The following is a 12,191-nucleotide window of genomic DNA, read 5'->3' on the forward strand; positions in this document are numbered from 1 at the left end:
TAACTTTCAAACTGGTGTAACCAGACTTGGGCTAATGGTAGTGCCCTAGGGATAGGTAATTGATTTAATTGATTTGGGAACAGACTTTCAGTTTAACCCCATACAGTATACCTACTGTATGCCAGCTACCACACTGAGCTCTTGGGACACAAAAATGAGTAAGGCACATTTCTCCCTTCTAAGGCTAAAATGTAATAGTTTAGCTCTGAGTGTGTGGTACAGTTAAGTGAATTGCATAATTCTGTACAAAGATCAGATATTATTTTCCGAAATGTCTCCAACTGGTCTCATAAGTATTTGCCAGTCTTTGAAATGCTTATGCGTGTGCTTTCCTACTCTTCTCTGCTTTTTCAGTGACAAAGCCAATATTACTTCCCATTTCTTGCCTAGTAAGATGGGTTACTCACATTTAAAAACACCATGTTCTTCAAATAACTTTTTATTTTTCAGCACAGGATATGTATAAATATAAAGTTTATTTAGCATAGTGTTTAGAAAAATAAGTTCACATCATTTCAGAAAACAAATAAAACACTTAATTGTCCAGGCATAAACCCCCATTACAGTACAACATACATACTTTAGATCTCTTTGGTTGGGTAATTAAGCACAGAAATGTTCTGGGACATGCTCTGTGTGCCATCACCTAACAGTGCAGTAAAGACTCTGTTCCCCCACCCCATGATATACATTCTGTATAGAGTTTCTTTGTGTAAGGCACAGTAAAACCATTTTGAGTACATAACTGATTGCCTCTGAACATATAGTACATGCAACAAAAGAATAAAAAATTTTTGAGAACCCTGAAAGCCAAAAGAATCACATGCTATATAATTTTGACTAATAAAGTGTATGGTGGTAATATTTAATTAACTTGAAATGTATCAGTTAGATACAAAATAACTGTTAGACCCTATCATCTAAGTAGTAGGATGACTTTGAAACATCTTTTGTAAAATATATTTATTTTCCCTACATTTTCCTGAATTATTTTTATATGAGATGATCTGTTAACACAGTTTAAAGAATGTTAAGTACTGGTGGCTATGTACTAAAGCACACTCTCTAGGATGTAGCAGGGCAGGTTGCTGCTACACATGCCCAATTATCCAACTTTTAACATGCAAGATACAAGGGCACATACAGGGAGATTTAAGGTCAGTGTGCAATTTAACTATTTTTTTTTTTTAATCTATGACTAAAACATCTACCTGCCTTTCACAACATAAGAAAGGCACTAGAGTGTGTGATTAATTCAGAGTCTTTACTATAATTATACATGAGATATAATGCAGTATAACCCAGGTGCTCTTGCTTAAGAAACAAATACACCTTCTATTTAAACAATAGACTGTCCTTTACTAGATATGACTAAGAGCAAAATGCCAAATTCTGGCTGATAGAGTGCATAGATAGGCTCACACCAAAAATCCCAAAAGCCAGCAGCAGGGGTTGGGATTTGAAGGGTTATTTGCCCCATTCCAATTCTTCTTTGGGGCCACTAGAGGGTCATCTGTAGCATCTTCAAGCATTGGTTTATGTAAGGATATTCTGCCACATGAACTCCAAGGGTTCTGAGTCTGGCCCTTGTTATTGCAAAAAAATAAAAATAAAAAAACAAAAAAATTTCCAATTCTGTGCAAGGAGATCATAGGGTTTATCTTATTCCATTCACATATACATGGGCTACATGCCAACTGGCCCTTACTTTACTGAAAGAATAGAAAAGAACAATAAGTTCTTTGCAATGTGCATTGATTCTTAACCTGGTATATTGTGTAGCTACCTAGAATAACTGTAGGGTTATTATTATATCATGTTGAAAATATAAAGGGGTTTCCTAGGTAAGTCTTAAGTTTTGTGCTATCTTTTTCATAAGGGGAGAAGAAGAACTCTAAATAAAAGGCTTATATTTTTGGAAGACATATAAAAATTTTCCAGTTACATATGTGCCATATATAACTTTTAAAACCTGCTTATCTCCCTTACTAGATGGGTAGTTTTAAATAATTAACAAACTCTTGATAGCTGCAGTAATCAAATGGAAAACATCATTTTTATGTACACTACAGTACAGAGCCATGTAATTAATCTTGATAACACAGAACCAAAGAAAAAGAAAGCTGTATACGTAAGTAGTGGTAGAATGGAAGAGAGCTCTAAAACACCTGACTTTGTAAAAACTAAGGCAAAAAACAGTTTCAGCAGCTTAGGAATAGTCACTAATTTCATTAAAAAAAAAAAAAAGATGTAGTAAGTTCTTTATCAAAATGAAGGGAGAGGAATTCTTCATAGGTGTTTTCATCTATGCCTGTGATTTACATTTGCAATAATAGCAAAAGTTAAGTACTCTATGGCCCTTATTCAATGTGCTCCACTGATGGGCATGCAGAGCTCTAGAGAGGACCCTTTGTCCACATCTTAAAGTAAACAAGATGTAACATTTTTATGTTTAACAACTTTAAGTCCTCACTGAAGAGACCATTTTTCACTTTTCTGGCTTTTTAGAGGCCAGAGGTAACTTTATTTACTATATAAATGAATTGCATTATTACATCTTGCATTCAGAGTCCTGATAAACATAAACATTATCAAGCAAATTTAAAGAAAACCCCCAAAATTTACTTTTACAAAAGACTTATTAATATAGTGCAAAGAGTCATGTGTTATAGTGTAATAACTAATTCAAGACACTAAGAATGAAATTTCGATGGGACAGAATTTTGCTCAATAGGAAAAAAAAATTACATATTTTTTTCTTTAAAATTTTTGTTTTCCTGGCTGCATAATTGATTTTACATGGTCTTCTACAGTTTATTTTCACTGTAATGAAAATCATCAATAATAATTGATCCATTTGCATGATAATCATAACACATATTATTTAGTGAAACTTAAGTTCTCCAGACTTAAAGCAATTGGGATGAAATTGACCCTGTTAGACAGTAGAAAAGAATCATCAGTGCTTTTGTTGACACTTCTGTATCTCACTACTAATAAAAAGGCCACAAGGTAAAAAGGCACATAGAATTCTATATAAAACATATTTAAATGAACTGTGTTGCTAAATAAAGAACAAAGGTATGAAAAAAGTACCAAAATTCCAATATTGGGAGTTAGAGTTCCTGTTTCAGTGTTATTAATATTGACCTTAATAGACTCCTGATAAAAATCATTGTTTTTAAAATTCTACAAAAAAGTAAAACTTTGTTGGAAACAATGATGTTCACTTCCTGTTCAAACAATAAAAATAAATTAAACAGTAAGAAAACATTTTTCTTTTCAGTTTATAACGCCTGAAGTATAAGAGAAACATACACAGTATAAATAAAATTCACCGTACTTACTCAAATCCTACTTACAGAACTGATATATTTACATTCATACTGAAGTGTTTCAGAGTTTTTGTGGAGGTTCAAACTTCCTCAGCCACAGTGAACTGTTAGCAATAATATTTGGAAATGTGTAGAGACTTAACCAAGACTTCCTCAAAAACGCTGAAAGAGAAATGTGTGTACGTACATACATATACATATGTATAATGTTTTAAGCTACTTAACCTTAAAAAAAAACACTCTTAAAATAGTTTGCAGTACCATTTGTTTCTTAACCTTATCAATGCCCATGGAGTAAAAGTAAACAAAAACAATTGCATTGTTTCTAACAGTCTTTAGCTATACTTAATTCTGTTAGGTGTATGCATTTTTAATTTAAAAAACTATAAAGTTCTATTTTGACCTTAGAATGATATTGCCAACTAAATGATATACTCTGACTTGATACGTTTCATCTTGTTCCTTTGTCACCATCTATTTAAAAGAGAACATTATGTGTGAACAAAAAAGCTGCAGTAATGCAGTTCTACAATTGTATTTTTAACTGATCTTCATGCAGATCAATCCAAAGTTTCTTGAATGCATTTACTTGCAAAAGTAGAATATTTTCCTTTCAATGGAAAATGTTTTGTCTTGGGGCTTCATGAAAAGATTTGCTGCTGATGCCAAAAAAAGGGTTTGGGGATAAAGTTTACAAGTCTTGCATATCTTCATCCAACTGGACAGTTTGGAGCTTGGCAAGCTCTTTTTTGTCTGTTTCCAGGTCTTCACAGACAGTTTCAACCATGCTATCTAGGACATACTTGGATTTGGAGTCCAGCATCATTAAGCTGCTTGTTGCTTTACTCTCAGAATTTTGTAAGAAATTCTCTTTTATGTTAGCTACTGATTGCAGAACCAAACGATGTTCTCTGACAAAATCCTGGTGTACTGCTGGGGAGGCATGACCCACCTGGTCTTCAGCAGCAGGAACTATTTCTCCAAGGGCAGCCTGAGTCATAGGGACTGACAATAGGTCTTGGCTAGTAGTAAGGGAGCAGTTCTGAAGAGTTGCATAGTTAGTGTTGCTGACAGATGTCACAGTAGATTTGTTTGCCACAGGTGCAGACATTGGCTGGCTATCAGCAATGTCAGGGTTTAGCTCGGTGGGATTTAGTAGTGTAGGGGGAGTCAGGGAAAAATTGTGAGCTGGGGATACATTAACTAATGAGGAGGCCAATGAATGGAGGCCACTCCCGGAGATATTTTCAGAAGACAGATTTGCATTTACTTGTGCATTCTGATTGACAGGCATCAACTGACTGAATACCAGGCTCCTTTCCAAATTTTCCTGTTTCACAGATCCTACAGTCTGGCCTGAATTAGGAACAGTGTATACCACTGCACTGGGAGCAATAGAGCTCAAGAAAACCTTTCCTTGCTGGACTGTGGCAGACTCACTTGTAAATGTGCCCCCATCCGAAGTGCTTGAGTTTACTGAAATATTACCTAGGAAAAAATAAAGTAATGATTAGCATTGATGGAAGTGATAGGGAAAGAGAAAAAAATCACTTCTTTACCCATGTGATTTTTTTTTTCTTCAGGAATAGTTGTCTAGCAAAGTGAAACTTCTATGTAATAATGCAGCCCAATCATGGTTCAGAATCACCTTCATTCAGCACTTGAAACTATAGCTTTATGCTAAGTTAAAAAAAACTATATATCTATGTCAAAATATTATATATATCAAGTTGGTTCATTATTATCAACTGATATCTGTTAATTAGTTGATAATTATTGCTAGCACTGCCAGTGCAACTAGAAAACATAAATGCAAAATAAAATGCCTTTGCTTTGGACTACTCAATGACTGACATAAAATGGAAATGTAGAAAATACCACATAAAATGAGTTTCCCTGAGGCTTACAAGTTAACCACATAAACCTGTACAGACAAGTTGCAGACTTTCACCAAACTAGCCATAAAGTAATGTGAAGTCAACAAAACACTCAAAAGGATTTTTTCTTCTGTTGTTGAGCCAGCTCTCAATTTTCAGTGTTGTAGTGATAGGAAAAATTAATGATTACACTGAAATCTGCTTTTAAAAATACATATTAACATAAAGGATCAGAACTAATGTGTCTCTAAAAGGTTTGTATCTTTTGAGACTGTCACTATAATGGTCTGTAGAGAAAAAGAAATGTAAGTGGAAAAGTTAGAAGATGTTCAAATCAGATAACTCAGGCAGTGTAGATGAATTGGACACCCCATCTTCATCAAATATATATATATATATATATATCCACCATGCCCCACCCCCCGAGTCTTTACACGGGAAAAGAGAAATGATGGTAATCAGATGATTTAGGTCCCTAGATACTGCTACTGAAGGAGAGATGCATTTGGGGCAAGAGATGCATTTGTGACAGAATTCAGATGTGCTATTTGTTTACCCTGCCTCTGAATAAGATGTCAGCTCTTTAGTATTTGCGAAAATGGCCTAATGTTAAATTAGGGAATTCCCCTGAATTATTTCTTTTTGAATTATTAGAATAATTGTGAATTATTACAGAGGCTGTTTATATGTGTTCCAAACATTTTTAAGCACCCTAATGCCAAGAAATGTCTTTAAATGAGAGAGAGAGAGAAAGAGGTGCAGACACAGATAGTGTATTTGAAGTCCTATGTAACTGTTACAAAATTTCATCATAGAAATACTGATGTTAAGAAAATAATTTCTGGCTGGGGCTGTAGTTCAGTGGCAGAGTGCTTGCCTAGCACGTATGAGGTACTGGGTTCGATCCTTAGCACCACATAAAGAGAAACAAATAAAATAAAGGCATTCCATCTACAACTATAAAAAGTTGAAGAAAAAGAAAAAGAAGAAAGAAAAAGAAAAAGAAGAAAGAAAAAAAAACATTTCTAGGTATATTGGGCTATTTCCTAACATGAATGTTTGTTTAGGCTCTACAAATGAGAAAAAAAAAGTGCTTTTATATGAAAACATTTGGCTTCAACGTATGCTCTAAAATTCTTGTAGGTTGGTAGACTTTAGCAAAAACCATCTGAAAGAGATGTTTACTTTGTGTATGCGTGCTTGTGAAATTATTTACCAGTGTATATGTGCAAAAACAATTTTTTTAATAGAGACAACATAACACATGAAACATTTTCCCAATGGCTATTGAATACAAGTAAAATAATACTTCTGTAAGTATAAAAACTATACTATATACAAATGAAAGGGGAAAGGCAGATATAATCTAAAAATGATTTTTAAGTACAACTGCAACTGAGTTTATTAAACATTAATTTTAAAATCATTAAAACTCCAAAGTACAAAGTAAATCTTTATAATGATGGTAAGAAAAGAAACCCCTTATTTTTTCAGATTTTTAATAAATATAAGATACAGATACTCTACTTTCTCATTTAAACCCTAATAATAGAAAGGTTAAGTTTACCTTATCTAGACATTTGAAACAAGGCTCTATGTGTTTTTGAGAAGTCATATCCCCAAAATGCTTTCTTAAGAACTGTAATACACACTACTATAAAGGAATTTGCTCACTGGACCCTTCTAGTTAATTAATCTCATGCCCTCAATTCACAGACAGTTTAAGGATTGACAGCCCTGTCTTTTAGCTATTTTAACTGAAAATGCTACTCTTATTCTATTTTTTTAAATTCTTATTTTTTATTATGTATAACAGCAGAATGCATTACAATTCTTATTACATATGTAGGGCACAATTTTTCATAATCTCTGGTTGTATACACTTTTATTCTTATTAAATGTCCCACTTAAAAAAATAATAACTATGGAACATTTAAAAAGTTAGATATTAGTTCATAATAATTTTCTGTGGTAGCACTTTTCTAGACTATAACTAACAAACATTTTAAACTTTTCTCCTCTTCCAATATACATACTCACTTTTTGTTAAAAGCTTTTGTTTTTAAATGTTACCTATTTTTGGAAATTTGCCTAAAGAGGGAAAAGGGGTTAGAGCCACATTATTGTAAAACTAAACACTTTGGCTTTTTCTGTGGCTTTCATAGTTTGGCCCTAGCTGCAACAATGAACACTTAACAGTATGCTGCAGGGCTGTCATGTCCGACTAACATTTTGCTTAAAGAGAAAGAAATTTACAATCATTTTCCCATTAGTGCTTCCAATAAGCTGAAGTAGATCATAGCTGTGGAAACAACAGGACTGTTCATAAATTGCCTAATTTCTTTCTTTTTTAAAAAAGTTAGATATGGTCCTTTTTTTCCCCCTTCACTTTTTATTTTTTTATTTTCATGTGGTGCTGAGAATTGAACCCAGGGCCCCAAGCATGCAAGGCAAGTGCTCTACCACTAAGCTATGACCCCAGCCCTAATTTTTTTTTTCTTTTTGGTAAAAATCATAGAAAGCTGAAAAGCTGACTTTGAAGGCCAGCAATTAATTAAAAATTTGTACTTTCAGATTTGCTTATAGAAAGGGAAACATGCATCAACATCTTCCACTCTTGAATTCAAGGGACCATGTAACCTCCACTGTCAAATTCTAACTATTCTTATTTCTCTACAATGACAAATGATCCAGACTTGGTTAAAGTCAGTGAAAAACTGGCATATTAGCTTAGGCTTTCTCAAATTTGAGATCAGTGCTTTCTCTAAAAGATTACTGGTAGTAAAGTCACAAATATATATCAATAAGGCTTATAGTTGTTTTCATAAATAAACTTGCACATTTAGGGGGTGAGTATATATCCTAACAGAAATCCAATCACATATTCTTCTGATTTTAAGTCATTTTAAGTTGTAGTCTTAATTATAGGGGGAACGTGATTCAAACAAAACTGATATAGTCTTTTTTGTTTGTTCATTTAAAACTATTTTGTTCAATAATGCTTAGGTAAAGCATATATATGCTTATCAACTGCTCAACTCATTTTTACATTCTTAGCAGTTTTATTCATTTTTAATTTAAAAAATGTCAAGTAATGGATACCACTACTTATTTTGTAAGCACTGATTGACATATTTTTGTAACTAGAATTGGTAAGACTTACGAATTATATTTTCCATTCAGTTTTTGGAAAATAAAATCTTATCCCACAATGCAAGGAAATGAAGTAAGCTGTGTGTATTACATGGGTGTTGTGAAGGAAAATTATATCAGGTTGTTCTGCAGCTGTGGAGTTAATGAGGTACCTGAATAGTAAGATCAATCTATAGCTCTCACTAAATATGCCATTTTCAGCAGCAGCCCAACACATTCGCTGGTGCATTATGGTACCAAATGAGGTTTTTACCTTGTGAAGCTGCCACTGAGACAGGAGGCAGCTGCAGTGGAGAGAATCCAATGCTCCCATTAAGGAAGTGGCCGTTTGCTCCGGAATTAGGGATCTGGACAATGCCATATTGGTTAATTTGCACTGGTGTAGTAAAAGTCACTACGGAGCTTCCCTCCTGGGAAGTCATTGTTTGAATGCCTTCTCTTTTCACCTCAGTGCTGGGTATCAGCCCTGGGAATGACACGGGGGCACTGGGGTTATAGGAGTTGGTGGCTGCTGAGTTAGCAGCAGAACTCTGGAGGACTTTAAATTCCTTCACATCCTGGGAGGTAGATCCCAGTATGTCAGTCATGGCTACACCATTGCTCAAAATGTTTGAAGACAGTTTTGGTGGGTTCAATGACACTGTCTGTGTATTTCCCACATTTAATCCATTAAGGATAACTCCATTGGGTCCCTGAATAAAAGAATTACCATTAAGGAAGACAGGTGAAGTACTTGCAGGTACCAAGCTTCCATTCAACAAAACTCCAGAAGAGCTTAGTATCTTAGTATTTCCAATTTGTTGCATATATACTGGCTCCATGTGACTGGAAAGGCTGAGGTTGGTGACACCATCTGATGAACCTGAGAGTGGGTGAGGAGACAAATCTTCATGTCCCTTGCTGGATTCATCTTCAGTGCTGGGATTTCCATCTGACTCACTGTACAGAGGAAGAGAAAATCAAGACATTCAGAAGGTCAGGGGGATGACATTCTACATGGTGCCATTTGTTTAGAAAATAACTTCTAAACCCATTAAGGGTAGTATTTAAGGAAAGCACAGCAGGATGTCTACTAGTCCTGTTAAAATTATGAGACCTTTCAGCAGTTCCTGACCAGGGAATCAGGAAAGATAAATTCTCAGATCCTAATCATTTTTAATATATTTTAAGGGAAAGGCCAGAGACCTGGAAGATGTAAATTTAGCTAACAGAATTTACAGAATAGTTATGTATTTTTGTTTTTTATAGCACTGATGTGCTATTCCTCACTGGGAAATATGCTGCTACTTATATCACAGGAAATCTCATTAAATGAAGTGATCAGTTTTTCCTGTTTAGGAACGCTTCCCCTCCCCTCTATTCAGATTAGTGTTAGAGGTAGGTGAAACTGCCAAAGGAGCAGAAGGTGTGAAGTGTTCAGCTTTATTCACCATTAGTTAACAAGAGACCATTTTCTCACCTGCTCCCAAACTTCTACTCCACCAGACAACTCTCTCATTCAACAAAGAGGCTGTCCTTGTTGTAGGAAAGACACTTTCAACCCAAGAACAGTTATGTGCAGTCGCCTTTGAATCCAAAGGAAGCCATAGGGACCTATTTAACAAACACCATCCAGTGCCCTGGTGAGGTGGGAGGCAAAGGGTGTGGGTCATTCAGTGGCCTGGTAACTATCAGACCCCTTCCCAGAGTCCTCAATCCTGTTCCAGGCATGACTGTAATCTTTTGCTCCCAGACTAGGGGGAGATACCAAATTGGGGCTGGAGATTGGTGGTGGACTTTTTCCCCCATTTGGCTAGAGAGGCTGGGTAGATGGAGCAGGACAGAGGCAGTTTGGAAGCGCGGTGTGGGACTTGGCCCAGTAGATGATCTGACATCCCAGTAGTGGCCCGCGGTTCGCTTTCATGCTGAGGGGAGGGGATTACCCAGGCTTTGGGCTGCGGGGCCAGGAGCGCGGAAAGCCCTTTGATTTATGAGCTGAGGCTGAGCCGCCGTCGCCGTCTGCGAGGGTGACTCACGGGGGTGCGGGTGGGTGGTAGATCCGGAGAGGGGCCTAAACCAAGCAACTAGGGGAGTGGGGCGTGGAGTTAGGGGGGAGAGGGGTGAAGTTGGTATTCTGGCTTGGGGGTAGAGGGAGACTCAGGGAACGCGCCCAGTTTAGGAAGGGAGGTTGCAAGGCAGCTGGCCTGCGCACTGTGCCGGCTCACCGCCCTCTGATCCCCTGCCTAGCAGATTCTGCTGGTGCCTGGGCGCGGGGATTCGCGGCCTCTAGCCGGCAGGTGGCATGGCCTAACCAACGGGCTTTTTCTGGGTCCCTCCGCAAGTTTGCGGAAGGGTGCTCTCTAGTCTTGGTGCGCGTTTTGTTTTGGTTACCGCGAGGCCGGGCTAGGACACAGAGCCTCTCTCTCTGCCTTGGGCGAGGCACTCGGCAGCCGTCGGGCCCCCACCGGGTTCTACGGGCAGGAGCTGTAAGGGCGGGCCGCGGCGGGCTCTGGAATGCGCCAGGTGATCACCTTCACCTGGTCCAGACAGGCTGGCTTCCCGACTCCCAGATTCCTTCTCTGAGCATAACCTTCGAGCAGAGTTTGGATTCTTTCTCTCCAATCCCCGGAGGGCTGGAGATGCGATCTCTTTAGACGACCTTTTCCTTACTTTACCTCATCCAACAATATATACATACATGCGCGCGCGTACACACACACACACACACCCCAAGTGTATAACTCCTGAGGACACACAAAAGAGGTGGAAAACCCGGTATTTCTTTTGGAGAGGGGAAAAACCTGTCAGTCAAAAAGTTCAAGCCCAACAGGGTGGGAGCTCAAGGAGGGGCTGAATTGATAGCGCCCCTTCTTTCCCGCTGTCCGCCTATGCCAGCCAGTCCCCCACCTCCCAACTACGGTACCAGTAGAGAGCCACGCAGTTAGGGGACCCAGAAAGGGGCCCCAGCAGCCCCGCAATCCCTACCGCGCTGAAACCCGATCCGAATTTGTTCAGAATCAGGTTTCAAAACACAGCACAGCCGAGCCGCCCCGGCACCCCAAGTTGCGGCGGTCTCGAAAGGAACCACAACCGGCAGGGTGAATGATTAACTCTGTCACGTTAAAACCTCGACGTCCTCAGACCCCTTCTGGGTCGCCAGCCCCCACTAATGTTCTCTTCCCCTCAGGGCAGATGTGTATAAGAGACAGGACTAGTAGACATCCTGCTGTGCTTTCCTTAAATACTACCCTTAATGGGTTTAGAAGTTATTTTCTAAACAAATGGCACCATGTAGAATGTCATCCCCCTGACCTTCTGAATGTCTTGATTTTCTCTTCCTCTGTACAGTGAGNGGCGGCGGCCGCGGCGTCCCCCGGCTCCAGGGGGAAAGGGACTGGAGCCGGGGGGCTCAGCCCCGCCACCGCGCCCCCCGCCACTTCTCGGTGCGCCTCCTGCCCTTCCGAGGCGCTTTCCATCCCATTCTCCTGCTTGATGTCCGCCGCACTTGCAATCTGCCCGGTGGGGGAGGAAGAGGACATTTTTTGTTGTTTATTTTCCTCCCTCCCTCACTCCCTCGCACTCTTTTCCTCTTTCTTTCCCCCTCTCTTACTCCTCCTCCTTCGTCTCCCTCCCCCTCCCCCCTCCGGAAAGCCCACTCCCTCCCTCCCGGTTTCGGCTGGATCTGGCCGATCAGGTTTCCCCCCGGCCACGCAGTCACCATTAAGATAGCTGCTAGAGCAAAGTAGTGTAAACGGATAGCTGCTTTCTGCCGTTCCCCCAACGTGACTCCTCCGGTTGCTGCATACTATATGGCACTGGCGGCCGGGCCGGCCTGGCCGCGCCACCT

At 38.9% G+C, this 12,191-nt stretch overlaps 1 protein-coding gene across 1 annotated transcript; it reads right to left on the bottom strand.

Annotated features, from left to right (window-relative positions):
* Window positions 1-457: 457 nt before the first annotated feature.
* On the bottom strand, window positions 458-11,972 carry LOC107143358 (homeobox protein SIX4). The gene is made up of 4 exons (XM_048798430.1): window positions 11,657-11,972; window positions 10,288-10,415; window positions 8,619-9,323; window positions 458-4,823 (listed from the first exon to the last, which is right to left on the bottom strand). The coding sequence occupies exons 1-4, from the start codon at window positions 11,881-11,883 to the stop codon at window positions 4,027-4,029; spliced, it is 1,857 nt and encodes a 618-aa protein (XP_048654387.1). The 5' UTR covers window positions 11,884-11,972; the 3' UTR covers window positions 458-4,026.
* Window positions 11,973-12,191: the final 219 nt, after the last annotated feature.

The sequence above is a fragment of the Marmota marmota genome, unplaced genomic scaffold, assembly GCF_001458135.2.
Source record: "Marmota marmota marmota unplaced genomic scaffold, marMar, whole genome shotgun sequence".
NCBI lineage: Eukaryota > Metazoa > Chordata > Mammalia > Rodentia > Sciuridae > Marmota > Marmota marmota.